The 19,442-nt window shown below is 44.0% G+C and overlaps 1 protein-coding gene across 2 annotated transcripts in view; it reads left to right on the forward strand.

The window, feature by feature from the left end:
- The first annotated feature begins 1,986 nt into the window (after positions 1-1,986).
- Stac (SH3 and cysteine rich domain) overlaps positions 1,987-19,442 on the forward strand; it is a 120,005-nt gene continuing 102,549 nt past the window's right edge. The window contains exon 1 of one of the 2 annotated variants that reach the window (XM_048424052.3): positions 1,987-2,241. In XM_048424052.3, the coding sequence (XP_048280009.2) occupies positions 2,137-2,241 (105 nt within the window). In that variant the 5' untranslated portion in view covers positions 1,987-2,136. The remainder of the gene's footprint in view (positions 2,242-19,442) is intronic. The other variant, XM_048424053.3, reaches the window with a different exon arrangement.

Here is a 19,442-nt window from a genome sequence, read left to right on the forward strand (position 1 = left end):
GTTACCTCAAAAGAAAAAGAATAGGAGATGGGGCTGAGCATGGTGATGCAGCGTGTACCCAACAAGTACAGGGACTCGGGGTTTGAACCCCAGCACCAAATGCTGTTTCCATTAGTATTTCTTAGAGCATTCACTTAATCCTGTTGATAACTAAAGCTGGGCATTTTAAAACAAGGGGTAGCATCTTCAATTCTTAAAACAAAACCTAAAACCTAAAGATGAACGATTTCTTCTTGTAAGCCATGGTATGTTATCTCACCAAGGCAGAGGTCTAGAAGACCCTGGAAGTTCCACTTGCGTGGGACATTACCCTGGTCCTCCATGTATTAGGTCAGGCCTCACATACACACGTGTTTGCTGGAGTCCTGTACTGTCCATCATCACAGTTGATTAACTGTGGTTAACTCTGCGTGAGTGTGCATGAGTGTATGAGTTGTTCTCTGTCTCTCTGTCTCTGTGCCTGTCTGTCTCTCTCTCTCTCTCTGTCTCTCTCTCCACACCCAGAAGAGCAGACTTCACTGATGTTTTCTTCATGCTGTAGCAGTTCCTAGAAAACAATCTCCCACAAATCAGGCACCGCCCAAGATCTGTCTATACAACACTGTGTCCCTCTGAGCTCTGTCTAAAGCTGGTGGTTGGTGTGATGTCGACTTGTGAGAATTTCATCTCCATCCAGCAGATGGGAATAGTATTCGTGGAGGAGCACCTGAGGCCCTTGAGGCTAACCAACAGGGCTGGGCTGAGACACAGCAGGGTTTGTAGTGTGTGTTTGGTTTTAGGGTTGGTTTTGTTTCTGCTTCATTTTGTTTTCTTTTCCATTTTGAGACAAGTTGTTACTCTGTAGCCCAGGCTAGTCTAGAACTCATCACTTATCCCAGGCTGGCCTTTTCACACCTGGGTGACGTTGGTGATTTTGGGGGTGAGCTGGAGGAGGGCCACAAAGGGCAGTAAAGAGGAATGAGGCCTTATACGTGCATACGCAAATATCACTAAGAGTCCCGTTACTCTATATTCTAACTGCAAGTGATAAATTTAATTTTTTTTAAAGAGATAAAAATAAGGAGGAAGTTTTGTGCTAATTTTGGATAGACTTTTAAAATTTTTGGACTATTCCCTTGGGCTACATACTCCGTCGTGTCTGTAAAACAAACCAAATCTCTGTGCCTTGGTCCAGTGATGTTCGGCGTCTGTTGCCAAGAGATTGAGTAAAGCAGTCCAATTCGCCTGTCTATGAGGGCCTGTCTACAAGCACATTCCCGAAGCCCAGGGCTTCCTCTTCAATTCTAAGCCTGGCTTAGCTTTCAGACTCCACAGCTCAAATGGCGTGGATTTGAAAATCCCAAATCACTCCCAAGTCCCAGCTCTGCCATTTATAGCTGAGTGACTGACTTTAAGCAACCCGGCTCAAACCTCGGTTTCCTCGTCTATAAATGGAAGTGACGGTGCCAAACCCATAGCGAGCCTGTGAGGCTCAGCAGAAGAAATTGGGGACCAGGTGTCCATACACCAAGCGTATTATCTGCCTGATTTAGATCAAGGCAGAACATTGGAAATTGCAGTGCCCACGGGTCAGAGGACGCCCACACTGGTCCCTGCTGTCACTGAACTATAAATTAAGATAAGTGCCACCACGTCTCTCTTCACTCTCAGGGTCAGAGATGAGGGGGCTGCTGAAAGTGGCCCGTAGCACTTGTTTGTACTAGCTTTCTGTTCTTGAGGGTTTGCTGAGCATTTACCTTAGAATAACATCACCAGACCCTGTGCAGAACTCCGGATCTCCGGCACTGTCGGGGTGGGCGCGGCCCCCGCCCGCCCTGGGTTCCCCACCGGAGACCGCGCAGCCCCGCCCCGAGCCGCCGCCTCCCGTCCTCCAGGGGGGCCAGCCTGGGCCCACCCGCCCGCTGCGGTGGGCGGCAGTCACGACTCGACGCGCGCGATCTCGGGCGAGGTGGCCGCGGGCGCTGCGCGGGGCGGGGCGGAGGCCCGGGAGGTGGGCAGGACCCGGCCGGGCAAGGCCCCAGGGCGCACGCCGCCCCCTGGCGGGATGGACATCCCAGGAACCCGGCACTGAGCGAGCGCAAAGGCGAGCGAGCCTGAGGTTCCCTGCAGGAGCCCAACACCATTCCTGAGGCCGCGATGATCCCTCCGAGTGGAGCCCGCGAGGATAGCGGGGTGACCGGTGAGGCAACGGGCACAGAGCAGCCGCCCTCTCCTGCGTCCACGAGCAGCCTGGAATCCAAGGTACAGTGCGTGCGCCTGCCCTGGGGAAACACAGAGTCTCCTCTCCCTCTGTCACCTTTCCTCTGGGGTCCCATATCAAGAGAGCTGGGACGCATACCCAGGGATCTGGGACTAGCAGGACCCATTACTTCTCATGCTAAGCCAGCTGCCCAGACCCAAACCTTTGCTGTACCTCTGCCCTAGGAGCCCAGGCACTTCACCCTTACCCCAGTGCCTAGATGACTTCCTTGGGCACGAGAGGGAGTTAGGATGATCTGTGCCCTAAACCTGCTTGTGTCCTCAGTGTGGGTGGGTTCTGGTAGCTCCTGGGGGCAAAAAGACAGTGTCAATCTAGAAATATTCCTTTAAAAAGCTTGGGCATTGAGCCCACAACATGTGCCTCATCCTAGGGTCTCAGGGACCCTAGGGTTCCTCTCTATCTCTAACTTCAGATTCCGAGAGTTTAAAGAAATATATGAGGTGAAGAGAAGTATCTGCGTTTGTAAGAAAGTTAGTTTTCCCCTTGTAGAAGTTGCTACTCTGTCGAACTTAACACTTGCCTTTTTAAGAGTCACACTAACACATATACACAAAACCAAGCCCGCAGCACGTCTTCTGTCACATTTATATTTCCTCTGAAACTTGCGTGGGGTGCCAGGCACATGTTTGGAAAAACTGGAAGAGAATCAACTAAAGTGTGGCTGCTTAACTGTGCGGAGCCAAACGGCAACCCCGTCGGGAAAGTAAACCTCGTAAGATCGAGTTGCAGTTAATTTCATAGATTCCTTTAAGTGGGAGGCTCCTGGCAGTGCAGGGGTCTTTGTGATTACCTATGGCGTGTAGGGGGAGGTGCAGGAGTGAGCGCTTGCTCCCTATGCTGCAAAGGGATGCCTGTTTAAACGGCAGACCAGAGCGAGGAAAAGTGGACCCTGTGGCACCTTGGGTGGCATCACAGCTCAAGAGGTGCTGGTGCTGGGTGTCACGCTGGCAGTGTACACTTCAGTGTCCATAGTTAACCAACAGAGAGATGGTGGTCTAAGACCAAAATCTTTGCCCCCGTGTAATTCCTAGCTATCTCATCTGGGCACAAGGGACAACTTCACTAAAATCCAATTGGAAAGGCAGACACGACCATTTGAGGAAGAGGTAAGATTGCCTAACTCTGTCACGGTGGCTTGACAGACTCTTCCGGTCCCTGTGAGAGCTAAGGAAGTGGGACCCACCGCACTAGATGATCCTTTTCAAAACGGGTTCCCTGTGCATGGCACCTCGCTTCCACCTGGTACCCAAAGGAACTCATTCTTGCCAACCACCGACCAGCAGTCCTAGAGAGTCGAGGGCCAGCTGCTGTTTCAGAGGTGATCTGGAATTCTGTAGATGGTGTAACTCAGAGCAAGAGAGAAAGTGCATTGGGCCTGCCGTCCTGCAATAGGTGTGTTCAAGAAAGGTCTTAGCCTTTAGGTATAACAGCGGCATGATTCAAACACACAGCATGGGCTTGCTATTTATAGATGCCCTCATGTAAATCATTTGGCAAAGCAAAACCCTTCTATGTAATGCCCGAAATTACCCACCAATTTATCCGGCTTACGATTTCAGGTCTGTAGAGGTCCATTTTTCCCAAAGTCATCTGTGTGCCTGTCATGTGCCTATGCATCCCTCAGTTTGCCACTGTGGTTTAGGGCATCTGACTAGCCAGTGGAGATGAGCTCTGTGGAGCAGACCCTAAAAAACTAGATATCAAACAGCATGCTTGGGTGTGATCTTGCTTCTCAAAGTGCCATTCATAACTGGATCAAGGGGGTTTACATTCCTCAAAAGAGGTTGGCCTGCTGATGTGGAGGAGCAGAGGTGAGGGGCAGATGGCTTGGAACATGAGCTGGGGAGACTATCAGTATATACAGTGAATGTTACTGGCCTTTAAGAGGCTGTACTCTAAAGAGAAAACAGCCTGCTGGGAAGACACAGGCAAAGCAGGGATGGTTCTCTGCTGGACTCTTTCAGGAAGTGGTTGCATTGGTCAGTATCTGCACATTTCAATATAAGCAAAAAGATAGATTTCAAATAGATCCCCAAAATGCCAAGTAAACTAAGTGATTGGCATGTTTATCAACTATATTAAATTCCAGATCCATATATCAAAAATATCGTGTGTACTCCATAATGTAACACAACTATGGTATGACAGTTAAACATAATTTTTTAAAAATATCATCTGGAATAGGCATAGTGGAGGTCCTCCTGGGCATTGAAATTTCTCTGAAGAGACATTTTTTCATATATTTTTTATTTTTTGTTACACATATTTATTAAATTTATGTATATGTGGGCATGAACTTGCTACAGTGTTTGTGTAAGGTCAGAAGGCAAATTGTAGGAATTGGTTCTCTCCTTCCACCGTGTGGAACCCAGGGATCAAACTCAGGTCATCGGGCTTATGGCAAGTGCTTTTACCCACTGAGCCATTTCACTGGCCCTCAGAGATTTAAAATCACTTTTAAGAGCTATGTTTTAGCTGGCCATGGACCTGTCATCCTAGCAACTGAGAAGCAGAAGTAAGAAGGCAACACCATGAGATGTGTCTCAAGAAAGAAAGAGACAGAGGGAGAATTTTTAAGTAAAGGTATAACAACTACTAACTGTTTGAAAAGTCCAGGGGAGAAAGATAAAGAAAAAATAAAATAACCATTGACTGACGGTACAGAAGCAATCCCAGACAGTACTTTGTTCTCTGTCTTCCCTAATTTCACCAATTTCTACACTTACTTAGTGGCAGAGACAACAGCGAGTGTCCAGTAAATGCTCCCTCTAGTCAGATACAATCCTAACCTTCAACACTAGAAGATTCTACTGTGACCTCCATTTCACGGCTAAAATAGCGGGAAGCTCAGGAAAGATAGGTGACCTACCCAAGGTCATCAAGGTCATGCAGCTCCGTGAGTGGGAAGAGTAGGACCCGAGCAACTCGACCTTGGAATCAGGATTTTTGATTTGCTTGTGCGTTGCTTACATCACCCCTTTCTCCTGATGGTCTATAGATCAGAACCTTACTGAGAAGTCATTGGCAACACATTATGTCTTGCCTATCCTCTTCCTCCTCTTCTTCCTTCTTTTCTTCATCATTACAAATACTTGTCACCACACCTGCTTATAATCTTTTAATTACATTTAGTTAGTTAGTTAGTTAGGTGTTTATTTATGTGTTTCTGTATATGTACAAACTCTTGCAGCATTGAACACGCTATGGCATGTGTGTGAAGATAAGAGGACAGTGTTTTGGAGTCAGGTCTGTCCTTCCATATGGGGATATGGGGATTGGGCTCAGATGCCTGAGCTTAGAAGCAAGTGCTTTCATCCCTTGCCAACCTTGTCGTGTATTCTTAAGAAATGGGGCTGGGGAGGCAGCAGAACTAGTAAAGTGATTGCCACACAAACATGGAGTCCCAAGTTCAATTCCCAAAACCTGCCTTTAAAAAGCTAAGCACAGTGGTGCCTGCTTGTAATCCTAAGTGCTAGAGACGCAAAACTCGCAGATCTGTAGATCTCACTGGCCGGCCGGCCTAACCTAACTTGGCACATTTTAGAACAACGAGAGGTTCTGCCTCAAAAAGCAAGGTGGATGGCTCCTGGGAATGATCCCTAAAGGTTTCCTCTGGCTTCTGTATGCAAGCACACATATGTATGCATTCACATACATGTATGTATCTGTGCATGCACAAACATCCACAGAAAAGGAAGAAATCAGGAACTGGAGGTGTAGCTCACACTTATCTAGCTTACTCAAGGCCCTAAATTCAATCCGCAGCTCTTGAAAAGCATATAATTAAGCCAAGTCACGTTGCTGTGAAAAATGGCTGATGACAGCTCTTATTTGGCTTCTTCATCCTTGTATTTGCTACTTCTCGCCCCAAAGTACATATGTGGCAGTAATTAGGTGCATTATCTAAGGACCACCTGGAAAATGGAACACACCAGACCTAGTCCAGAGGTCTCTACAGCATCAGAGAAGCAAGCCCATGCACACGGTGTCTAAGTGTATAAAGTACCCAACATCCCACCGGACATAAACAAGGGCACACGATGTCTTTGAAAGTTCATTTTCTTTTCAGCTTCCCTGGAAAGCTAAATTACAGAGCATTGAAATTAGAAACACTAGAGAACATTTATTCCAGGTGTTTTAACATTTGTATCCTTGTATTGTGTAACGCTGTTTTTATGGGAAATCTCAAAATGCACGAAGGAAGACAGTGTCAAGATTCATCATAGATCTAACTGTTGTAAGTCATCTTTTGCGGTGAGTTTTGCAGCTATCCAGCCAGGACAGGTTCCTAAAAGTTCTAGAGTAGGGGCATGAGGAATAGAAATGTTAGGTAGGAGGAACAGAGATAAGAAAGAAACACAGAGACACAGGATAGTAACGGAAAGGCAACTCAGTGAATACTGAATGCTCAATTCTGAGTTCTGAGTTTGCCTGCATTTATTTTTACTTTTATACCGCAATCAAAAGGGGGGAAGAAAGCAAAAGACAGCTTTACCATGACACAAAGGACAACCAGAACAGTTGCTTGCTTCAATACTTGAGACATCAGGTCATTATTTTTTCTGAGTAAAGCATTTGGTGTCTCAGACAGGATACACCCCTAGACCAAGTATTCTGTAGGTAGCCACTCCCTGTGTCCTATTTTAAATGAAGGAGCAGAAATAGGCTCAAATTCTCTGATCTTTAGTCATGGTGGAGTGAATCCATATCTATGAGCCATCTTAATGTCCAAAACACCAAGTAACCACGCCTGAGGTCAGGATATCTTGTTTTGTAGCCGTACCTGTTGTCAACAACTTTGAAAGAGCAAAAATAACCTCAAACTCTCTGACCTTCAGACAAGGTAGAGCAGGATCACATCTCTGTGTGCCCTGACATCTAACCTTCCTTGGTTATTGGTTCATGGTCAATAATGTTTGACATGTGGCCCTATCACCAAGAACCCACCCAACACACACACACACAGGGCCATCTTAAAGCAATTTTTGGGTCATCAGATACTTTTACCAGAAAATCTTTCAAGTTACATATCTAAAAGATAAGGCCTATGGGTAAACCCAGGATCCCATTAGCATATACTACAGATGTTTTGTCATTGAGAGGCAATGGAGTATTTCAGAGGCATTATGGGAAATCTGTGAGTAAGGAGAGCCAGCATTTCAGACCTCACAGGAACATGTGTTCCTGGAAAAAGCATGTGTACCTTATCTAAGTTTCCTGGGAGCACATAGCCTTCAAGGCTCTGGTGTTCTTATATTGTCACCACCCCCCAAGTCTGTCTGTCAGTCTGTCTCTCTGTCTCTCTCCTCTCACATGAGGCTCTAAAGAAGGATAGTAAGTTGCTGAGATGATATGGCACAGTTAGTTGAGTCGTCACTGGCTGTAGGCTGTGCTCCTAGCTGAGAGCCCAGTCTTCGACACTGGATCCCAGCATGATTTCCTCAGAGCCTCAGAGCCAATTCCTGTAAACACATGTAGACATGAAGTTTAATGTAATTGTAGTCTTTTTTTCTTTCCATTAATTGAACTAAAAACTCTGAAAGTCACTAATGTGTGTCCCCTCCTCTATCTTTCCACTAACTGTTCCAGAAAGACCATAGCCTAGTTTAATTACAGGGTGCTGGACAGAGATCAATAAACCAAAGGGAAAAAAAAAAAACCCTTGCCCCAATAGCTGATTTTTTTTCCCATTTGACTTGGCAACAGCATAGAAGTTTATTTACAAGGGTCGAATGCGAGATTTTTGGCCATGAGGGATGTGACTGAAGGCCCCATCCAGATGATGCAAAACTATCTTAGGCTTTGAGGCCAGAGAGCCAAAATTTCCAGCTTTCTCCCAGTTGCCACCTCTCTGACTACAGGCCCAGTAGCTCACTAACTCCAAGCCAGGGTGTCACAGTTAGCTTCAAATGTCAACGTAAACCTAGAGTCAACTGGGAAGGAAAAAAACTTCAGCTAAGTAACCGCTCAGAGCTGAGTGGCCTGTGGTCATGTGTGTGAGGCAGTTTCTTAGTGACTACCTGTCCCAGTCACTGGGCATGATGCCATCCCTAGGCAGGTGGGCCTGGGCTATATAAAAAGTTAGCTGAGCAAGCCAGAGGAAGCAGTCCAGGGAGCGAAGTTCCTCCATGGTCTCTGATTCAGTTCCTGTCACGGCTTCCCTTGATGATAGACAAGAAATTCAGTTTCTATGCAAAGGAAGAGGATAAAGCAAAATGCATTCGAATCATTAGGGAAACCAGGGCAGGCATTACCTCCTCAGCTGAATCGTAGGTATCACCACGATTTTCACTGCTTCTGCAATCATTGGACTGTTCTAGAACAGGATTATAGAACATCCAAAAGCGCAATATCCATATCCTCTGTTGCCTTCCTCTCACTCCAACCAGGAGGGAAGCATTTGTATCTATTCTACAGATTTCTAACTGGACCAAAGAATGTCTTTGCAAAAGTGGCTCTCTTGTACTTCTCTATGTTGCTAAATAATTTAAAGCATTACTTGGAAACGGCTAGTTTGATGAACTGACTCTATCCCTGTTTTGTGTCACGTCCATGCATAGAAAAGTAAAGGGTGTTCTATGCAGACAACTAGAAAAGCAAAATAATTTAAAGAAAAAAGTAAGCACATCACACATCCACCCAGAGATAAGGATTGTTCAGTGTCTTTGTTCTGTTTCTTTGAAGTCCATTTCCCTTCTTGGGTTGATGCACACACTGAACATAAAATTGGAAACGACTTTTCTTACATGTGCATTCGGCCTGTTCCTCCACCTCCTGCTTTCAGACACACTTTCCCATCCTCTGAAATCATCGGTATAATGTTCCACTTATGCATTTCCTTGCTCAACCACTTTGATTTTATCAGCTCCATTTACTTTTCACATCTAGGTTTTTTCCCCAGCTTTCACACATTTGAAAAATATTAAAACCTGCACCCTGATGCATAAGCATTGCGCCTATTTGTGATTCAATCCAGTTCATGAGAAATTCCTGGGCCTGCCATTCTATGCGCATTGTCATGGGGACCTTGAGAACTCCTCTGTCAGCCTTTCGTTTGTAACAAACTTTCCATTTAAATGTAACATCCCAATAAAAAGGTGCAACAAGGAGGATAGCTCAATGAATTAAAAAAAAAACCCTCTTGATTGTGGCTAACCACTATGAAAATCAGAAAATAGAATGTGACTCACATCCCAGAATGTCCCATATCCTGCATGCATCCTTCTAGTCACCCTGCCCCCAAAGATGAGCAATTTCCTCACTCCTAAGTAAATTATGTTTGTTTGTTTTGGAAATTTTGACCACTGCATCCATCAGTGTGACCCACTTAACCGCTTGGTTCTTCCACTCTGCTTTATGGTGGGCCACCTCTGCAGCCATGTTTTCATTTTGAGTGTTGTGTGTCATCCATTGGGAGAGAAGAGCCTGCTTCTCTACCCGCTTCACTGATGAGAGCTATTTGGGTGGTCTCTTTTTTGGGGTGCTCGAAGCAGTACTGGGATGATCATTCTTGTGCATACCCTCTGAAATGTACAGGAACTAATCGATTAAGCTTATCCCTCTAAACGGCCTTGTTGATCGCAGTGTGTGTACATGCATGTGTGTATACTGTACTGCAGTGTGGTCACACCAGTACACGTCCCACCCAGCAACATATGACAGGTGAGTCGCTCAGCACTCCCAGCGCTCAGTATTGTCGGTCCGTCTGTCTGATGTTTTAACTGTGCCATGGGTGATTATTAGAACCATAGAATATTTTAATTTGTAATGTCCTCAATGGCCAATGAAACCAGTGGATTTTCAATGGTTATTGGCATATATGTGTTTGTGAAATAGTTGTTCACATGTCTTATTTACTTTTCTGTTAGATTGACTTCCTTCTTATTGGAGTCCTTTATATCTTTTGGGTATGAGAAAGATAGATGTAATGCATATGTTTTCCTGTACTCTGAAAAAAAAGTACTTTTTTGTGGCTTAGCAGAAATTCTTCTGTTTCTGTCTCTCTGTGTGTCTCTATCTCTGTCTCTGTCTCTCTCTTTATCTCTCTCTCTCTCTCTCTCTCTCTCTCTCTCTGTGTGTGTGTGTGTGTGTGTGTGTATCTGTCTATATAGATATTTGGGTATAGAGATCAGAGAACTTCTGAAGTCATTCCTCGATTACTATCCATCTTTTTAAAACATTTTTTGAGATTATAATATAGTTGCCTTATTCCCCCCCTTCCTTTTCTGCTCTCCAAACCCTCCTTGCTAACATTCTAACTCATGGTCGTTTTTTACATAAATTGTTATTACATGCATATATGTGTATATCTAAGTTGTAGAGTCAGGCCCTAATACATCTATAACATAACTCCTGTGCCTAAGGCTCAGGAATCATTGCAGAAGAGGGAAGAGGAAGATTGTGACAGCCAGAGGATCGGGGACTTTTGCGCTGAGGTTGTATCTCCTAGGAATGTGAGAAACTGCACAGATAAAAGTCTTACCAACTTGACGGCCTAAGTATGAGCTGAACAAGAACACCACCAATAAACGTGCTAACAGGGACAGAGAATGCTCAAGAGACATCAGCCACACAAAGATCTCCACACAGCTAAAGAATGCTGAGAAGCAGAAGAAATAGTCTCTGCCCAGGAAAGAGGCCACCTTTGTTTATTAGAAGGCAGGATCCCCTATTAGCATGATGCTCACCATGTAGGCTAGGCTGGCTGCCAGTGAGCCTCAGGGATCTGCTTGTCTCTGCTTCCCCAGGGCTGGGATTACAAATATCACACTACCACACTGTGTTTAGGGGTTTGTTTGCTTGTTTGTTTTGAATGGATGCTGGGCATGGGACTCAGGTCCCTAAGCTTTGCTGACTGAGCCATCTTCCCAGCTCCTCTGGACAGAGGGTCTTAGTCTAATATGGTCCGATTTGTTAATCCATTTTTTTCTGGGTGTGAGTGCTCAGAATCATGAAGATCTTCTCCACGGCTGATCCAAGAAGTGCTATCTGCATGGCTTTCAGAGCCAGATTAAAGTCTATTGGTTTCTTTGTTGGTATGGTATAAAGTACAGATGAAGACTCGGTGATGGCTGTACTACCGCCTATGCCCGAGACCGGCACTGCCTCAAGCGTCAGGGCTTCGTCACCACGGAGATCTCTGGTTTGGGCAGACTGAGCCCTGAAGCTTTGATCTTCACTCTGCTTTATCAGACTGACTCGTGGAAGGACACTGGTGGCTCTTCACATTCTAGAATGAGTTCTAGAATCACAAAACGACCTGCTAGGATTTTGGATGGGGATTGCAGACAACCGGCTTACGCCTATTTTGAGAGAATGGAGTTTATAATATGCAGTTTTCTGGGAATATCTCCCACTCCTGAGTTCCAAGTCCTCTGAGAAGTGAATTTGTTCATTTTCCAATTTGGGGATTCCTAGAACCACCTTGTTTTAACAAAAGTTGAGCCTTGCGCCTATGTGAAGGAAAACCCGTGATAATGACGTCTGCGAGAAATATTTTCTTCACCATCAATTTAGCCTACCTCAGGTTTAAGCTAAGCGTTCTTCCTCATCCTCCTGAGCTGAGAATAAGTTTGCTTCGGGTTCATCCTCTCTTTCTTCTCTAGGTTACCCTCCAAAGAACAGTCATCAAAACCCATCACTCCAGATTTGCTTTGACTGTGTTGCGCTGGCTCGAGTCTTGCCACAAATTAGAGTCACTGGGGAAGAGGGGCCTACAGTTGATGAATTGCCTCCATCAGATTGGCCTTTGGGAAAGTCTGTGTGGCATTTTCTTGATTCATGATTGATGTGGGAGAGCCCAGTCCACTGTGGATGGTGCCACCCCTGGGCAAGTAATCCTTGATTACATAATAAACCTAGCTGAACAAGCCACTGGAAGCAAGCCAGTAAGCAGTATTCCTCCATGGCCTCTCTTTCAGTTACAGCCTCCATGTTTCTTCCTTGAGTTCCTGCCTTAGCTTCCTTTCATAATGAACTGTGATGTAGAAGTATAAGACAAAACTAGAATGTATGATAAAACACAGAACATGAAATTTACCATTTTAAGTGTAGCGTTGGTGCCATCATATGTATTTACATGGTTGTGTAACCACCACCACCCATCAATCCCTAAAACTTCCTCAGTGAAACTCTATACTTGGTCAACAATGGTTACCTAGCACCCGCCTCCCCCTAAGTTCCTGGCAAATACAACAGTTCTACCCACTTCCCTTATACCTTCAGCTTTTGTGGCTATTCTGAGCATCTCATGTAACATTGATCCTTTTGTGAACGGCATATTTCTCTTACATGGATGCCAGAAAGGTTCCTCTGTGTTGTGTCATGTTGTGAGAATTCCCTTCTATTGAGTGTTGAATAATATTCTATTTTTAACACACACACACACACACACACATTTATTCTTGTATTAATAAGGCTTGTCTACATTGACCTTTTGATTATTGTGCATAATGCTATTAGGAGATGGCACAGACAAAATCTGCGCCAATTCTTCTATTCTTCTTCTTCATACAACCAGAAGAGGAACTGGTGCAACTAATAGGAACGGCATGTTCTGCGTGCTGAGAGATCGTCACACCACTTTCTATGTCGTTTTACTCCCTTCTGGGTAGTCCACAACAGAGCCGGTTTCTGCAGCTCTTCGCCAGCGCCCAGTATTTTTACATCTAGTTGTTGTTGATGGTCTTCACCGATTTAAAGCAGCCTTCTGCTGTGACATCAATTTTTGTTTTCTTAATGTTTGGCCAGCCTCAGCATCCCTCCCTGTCTTCCTAAGTCATTTGCATATATTCTTAGGGCAAAGATCTAGCAAACGCCTTTGTCCATTTGTTTTTGTTTGTTTGTTTTTTTGTTTTGTTTTTTTTTTGTTGGACAGGTGATTTCTTTGCTGGGGTTGTAGTGTTGCATCCTTTGAGATGAACAAATCTAATTAAGCATGGTGGTGAATGCCTGAAAACCAGTACTCAGAAAGACGAGGTAGGAAAAACTACATTCAACACCTACCTGAGATAAGGAAGGAAGGAAGGAAGGAAGGAAGGAAGGAAGGAAGGAAGGAAGGAAGGAAGGAAGGAAGGAAGGAAGGAAAGACAGACAAGCGAATTGAAAGGACAAATCGCGTTCACTTTAACCACTGATCTAATTGTATATACTCTCTAGGGGAGATTATTTTCATTCTATTCTGTGGTCTTCTTCCCTTTGTGCACAGTCAGTCCATGCCCTTGCCCATCTTTTACTCTGCACATACATTTCCTATTTATTTTTAAAATTCTCTGTCCATACTGAAGCAGTGGTCTTTTGTATGCACTGCAGACAGTGTCTCACACTGCTGTTTATTTTTCGGTTTTGCTCATTATATTTCCATGTAGATTTATTTTCATTATATAAAATGTCTCAAGTTTAGCTATGTGTTCTTTTCATTTATATTTAGGAAAACCTTTCTCATCCTGAGAACAGAAAAATATTAATCTATATTTTTATATTTCTCTGTATCATTACCATATAAAGCTTATTTTTAACAGTGTATTAACTGTCTTGGGTCTGTATCAATCATTGTAAGGTGTAAAATAATTCTAAATTTCCCAGATGATTAGTCAGTATCTTAAAACCATTTGCTGAATAATTTATTCTTTTCTCAGTGATTTGAGATGGTGCACTTATTATGTAATAAATGGTAATATGTACTGGATTCTCCTTGGGAATCATCTGTTCTGTTCTGAGGGCTCTAAAATGTATCCTTCCATTCAGTACTGTGGTACACTTTAAAATGGGCTTTGGTGGGTGCTGGGGAGATGGCTTGGCGGCTAGGAGCACTCGCTGTTCTTCCGGAGGACCCAGATCAGGTCCCAGTGCCCATGTTTGGAGGCACACAACCATCTGTAGCTCCAGCTCCACGGCATCTGATGTTCTCTTCTCATCTCCAAAGGCATCTAGACTCACAGGCATACCCTCACACAGACACATACACAGCAATAAAAACTAGAATGCCAAAATAGGCCCTGATAGTTGATAAGAGATAAGAGAAGTACGTTCCTGGGACTTTTAGTAAATACTTACCAAGTTATACAAATAACATCTGATTTTTTTTTCTTTGCCGTTTTGGGACCTACACATACTAGGCAAATATTCTACCACTGAGGTATAGTCTCATTCCAAAAATAGCACTTTGGCTAAAATATTCTTTATGGGAAAATATTTAAAATCCTCTCCTGTTTTTTGAAATAAACCACATGCAGTCACTATTTATAGGCACCCTGGTGTGTCACAGTTCACCAGAACTCCTTATCCTGCCCAACTGCATCTTAATACATTAAAGAACTGTTAAAGAGATAAGGGGATAGATAAGAGTACTCATTTAAATTTTATGGGACGCATATATGTATATATTGAAATCTCATATCACATGGTAACTCATGAATACATACAACTTAGATTTTTCAGATATCAGTTAAACTTTGTTTTAATTTCAAAAAATATTTAAAGAATCTTAATATTTTTAAAGTGAATATGTCTACTAGTGTCTTAGTGAAATTGTCACAGTAAGGAGATTTTGTATTTATTTAGTTTTGAAATGGTTTTATGTCTTTCAGAAATTATTGGAAATTAAATATATATATATTTTAATTATATATTGGAAATTAAACATATATATTGGGAAATACATATGTATTTGTATATACATAGATATATTCTAATGATTCTCAGCCATTTCCTTGCCATGTGTTTAGTTCCAGAACACAATACCAGAAATGAGTGGTGATTTTGCAAATGTCAGGAAGGTACTTCTCATTGCTATGAAGTGGGGATGTTCAGGGTAAGCAGAGGCAGATCTGGTGAGGTTGTTTCCTGGTTCAGACAAGGTACCTGCTAATTGCCTCCCTGCTGGAGGGTGGGGAGGCCGGTTCTGGGGACCTCTTTTATGAGAATACTGGTCCTTTCTTGAGAGTTCACTTCTGGGTCTGTTCTCATCTCCCAAAATCTGGCCTCTTCCTACCATCCCATTGATACTTAGGCTTTAACAAGTGAATCAGGAGAGGGCACAGGCCTTAACAGCCGAGCCCTGAGTATTTCATACTCCGAGTTAGCAATAGGAATCATCTCTTGCATTTTTTGCAGCTGGCACACAGGGAATTCATTTCTGTACACTTCTGTAATCTAAGATCTTTTATATTCCATGTATTTATTTATTTCTTTTTTAATTGTATGTGTATATGTGTGAGACTGAATGTGTGTTTGTGCGGCGAACGAGTGCTGGTACCTACTGAGGCAAGAAAATGGCATCAAATTCCCTGGAACTGGAGTTCCAGGAGGTTACCGGCCACCACGTGGATGCTGAGAACTGAATCGGGGTCCCTCTGCGAGAACAGTCAGGGCTCTTGACTGCTGAGCTACCTCTCTAGCTGAGATTCCATTTCTCGTTCAGTAATAAACAGACATAAAAAAGACCAACTTGTGCATGAAATGGTGCTCACGTCTCCAAGCATGAAGTGAATGAAAATAAAATCACGACAGAATGTCAAAACCTTAAGGATGGCGATTGTCCTAAAAGCTGGAAGCAATAAACACTGAAAAGGAAGAAAGAAAAGGAACCCTCGTGTGCACTGTCAGGAATGAGGCTGGTGCCGCCCCTGTGAGAACTACTGTCACAGTCCCAGTGCCATGGGATCCGACAAACCCTCTTCTGGGTCCACACCCAAAGCAACAAAGTCACCACCTTACAAAGTATCGAGATGGTGAGATTTATATACACACAAGCACACGCACTTGCGCACACACTTATACACGTATGTGTTAATACCAAGTATTAGTCAAAGAAGGAGATCTGTTGCCATGACTTGAACAGATCTGGAGGACATTGTGTCATGTGAGGAAAACAGTAGTGCATGATCCCATGTTATTTCGATGACGAGGAGAGAGGGAGAAGAAGGGAGAGAGGGGAGGAAGAGGAGGGAAGAGGATGGGAAGGAGCAGTGAGTGGATTGGGGAGGAGAAGGAATGGGAGGTGCAGGGCAGAAGGTTTCTGTAGTAGTATGATGTTAAGCTCTTTGGACTCTTTTGGGGGATCTGCCACCCAGCTCCCAAATGAATCACACAAGGAGTCTTATTCTTAATTATAGACGTCCAGCCTTCACTTGGCTTGTTTCTTGCCTGTTTTCTTATTTTATGTTATCCCCTCTGCCTTTTGCCTCTGGGCTTTCCCATTCTCTATTTCTGTAAATCTCACTCTTACTCTGTGGATTGCTGTGTAGCAGGATGGCTGGCCTCTGATGTCTGCCTCCTTTTCTGGTCTACACCCAACCCCTTCTCCCAGTTTCTCCTTCTGTATATTCTCTCTGCCTGCCAGTCCCTGCCTGTCCCTTCTCCTGCCTCGCTGATAGCTGTTCAGATCATAATTAGACCATCAGGTGTTCTAGACAGGCAAAGTATCACAGCTTCACAGAGTTAAACAAATGCAACATAAACAAAAGTAACACACCTTAAAATATTGTTCCCAACAGGTATTATGTAGCAGACATGGGAAGTACAGGGAAGGCAGGGGTGCTGTGTTAGGAAATTCTCTTGAAGTAAGATTCCCCTTGTCACACCAAAGAAGCAAGTGTGAAGTTGGCTTCACTAGAGGAGACACTTGACTGCCATATCGTTCGGCACTGTGTTGCAAACTCACACATCCACAAGGGAATTTACTTAAGAAAGTAAATAAGGCTTGTGTAGATGTCTTGTTAAAACTCTTGAGGAGGAAGTGTGAGGATGGCAGTTTAGAGCCCCAGTCCCACATTCAAGCTTGGTGGGCATAGCAACCCCCCCCCTGTAGTTTCCTAGTGCCCAGACAAGGGATCTCCAGGGCAGGACAGTTCACTGTGAGCTGTGTGCTCTGTTGGGTCCAACTGGGAGACCCTGTCTCAGTGAATTAGCTAGAGAGCAATCAAAGAAAACGGGACAGGAATCTTGGACTTCCACAAACAAGCATGCATGTGGACCTGCATACACAGGTGTGCCACACACTTGCAATCAGGCACAGCAAACATGAGAGAGAGAGAGAGAGAAAGAGAGAGAGAGAGAGAGAGAGAGAGAGAAAATGAGAAAATAAACACACACTAGAATGCCATGGTCCAGAGCACTGGGCTCTGGAGTCAGCTATCAGTCCCTCCTTTACCAGGGCTGTACCATGTTTTCTGTAAAGTGAACCTGAAACACCTCCCACAGTACTGCCCTTAGAGTCACAGCAATTAGTGGATGCTGAGTGCCTGGGATGTGCTCAGGAGTGGATATTTGTATGGGGTACTTACCATAACCAGGATCATAATCTGACCTGGAGCTACAGTTCTCTTTTTAAAGGACCAGGTAAGTGCAGTTGTAGGAGAAATTACAATTCACCCAGTATGGTGACTATTACTGGAGACATCAGGCTCATACCTGACCTCCTCACAGAGTCACTGGAATTTTCAATGCCCTGTAGCTGGTACTGAGGCAATAGCCTTAGCTCTACTGTATCCCTAGCCTAGCCAGAAACTTCTGCAGATCCGGAATTCCATTTGAGATAAAAGTATTGGTTACTAAGCAAGTTCAGTTCTCCAGGCCCCTCAGCTTCCTGCTAAGCCATCCCATAGGCTCCCTCTCATGAGGACCGCACACTCCCTGTCATGTTAACTTAAGCCACATGGGTCTTTGTGTTAGAGACAGATCATGTGCCTGGCCTGCTGGGAATTCCCATCAGGACCAGGTGTGAAACTTTTTCAGGTATTTAAGTCATCAAGGGATTGTTTTTGGCCCTCTGGCTCTTTTTATCTGGTAGATTATATTAATAGATATCCTGACATATTAAATTCTTTTTATATTCTTGGCACAAGTTTTACTTGGCCACAGGGTTTTCTTTTAATAAATTTCTGTAGTGTTATTGCCAATATGCTATTATTTTTGAATCTACATACATATGAGAGATTATTTTCTATCTGTTGCCTGGTGTTCTTGGTCACGTTTCATTTTTAAGGATATGCCAAACGTAAAAAAAAAAAAGACTTTGGAAGAAGGCCATGGAAGCTTGAGTTTTCTCTATAGAGTTTTGATAGAGTCTAGAGTTCTCCTCCTCTCTAAATGAATGTTAGGAGAAAAACAGCTGCTAGTGATGTCTAAACCTAGCACTCATCTCAAAATAAAAGTTGAAAACACTCTTCTGGAATTATTATTACTAATAATCTTTTAAAATCCAAATTGACTTCAGTCAAACTTAATTTTTGTTTTGCAAGAAGATTGTGTTTCATTTGGATCTTTGTAACGTCTCTGGGTGGTCTTATAGACAGCTTCAAGGCCTTCCTCCAAGCCCATCTCCCCTAAGCTCCAGAAGGAAGACTGTTGGCATCCACCCGGGGAGCACCCTTTGTTCAGCTCGGTGTTTTTGTATGAATCAGTCCCTTAGGTCTGGATCTAAAGATGGAAGCATTCACCCGCGTTGTCCAGGTCACTACCTTAAGGAAAGATAGGACCCTTCCCTCCCCAGGCCTCCCACTCTCTGGGTTCCCTCCTGTCACTCACACAGACACTCCTGATCTTGATTCTTGCCTCTTCCAGTTCTACCCACCCTGCATATTCTGTCCCCGACCTCAGCGCTGTGTTCAGCCCACGCCCCTCATCCTCCAAGTCATTTTAGATTTACAGGGAGAGCTTGTATCTGCTCTGCATTTTTAACCAGTTGAACATTCCTAACTCTGCATATCCAATCTGCCCAACTTTCTTTGGAACTCTCAACCAGACAATGTCTCGAGGCTTGTAGTGTAAATCAAATCATATCCAACTGAAATCTTTATTCCCCACTCAGATGTTACCTCAGTTTTTGTGGGGTCAACCATCCATTTTCCTCATCCATATCATCGGGCCAGAAAGCCAGAGGTCATCGGTCTGCATTGTCCTGAAGCATCCGAAGCAAGGACAGATTATTTGACAGGAAGTGACAGAAGACAAGAGGTCTCTAAATTCTCAGTACGTGTTTCCTGTGACTTAAAATGAGGCCTATGGGCATGCCACCTGCTCCCTTGCAGCGAGTTTTCAGTCAAGGTCTCTGAGATTAGAAGCAGCTGTGACCACAGATCAAGCATTGAAGGAAGATAGAAGACGAAGGACCCTGTGGTACTCAGGAGGGTCAGGGAATTACGCCACTCTCTTGTCTTCCAAAGTGCCTTCAAGGAAGTAA

Source organism: Myodes glareolus, chromosome 4 (genome assembly GCF_982192425.1).
Source record: "Myodes glareolus chromosome 4, mMyoGla1.1, whole genome shotgun sequence".
NCBI classification, from domain to species: Eukaryota; Metazoa; Chordata; class Mammalia; order Rodentia; family Cricetidae; genus Myodes; species Myodes glareolus.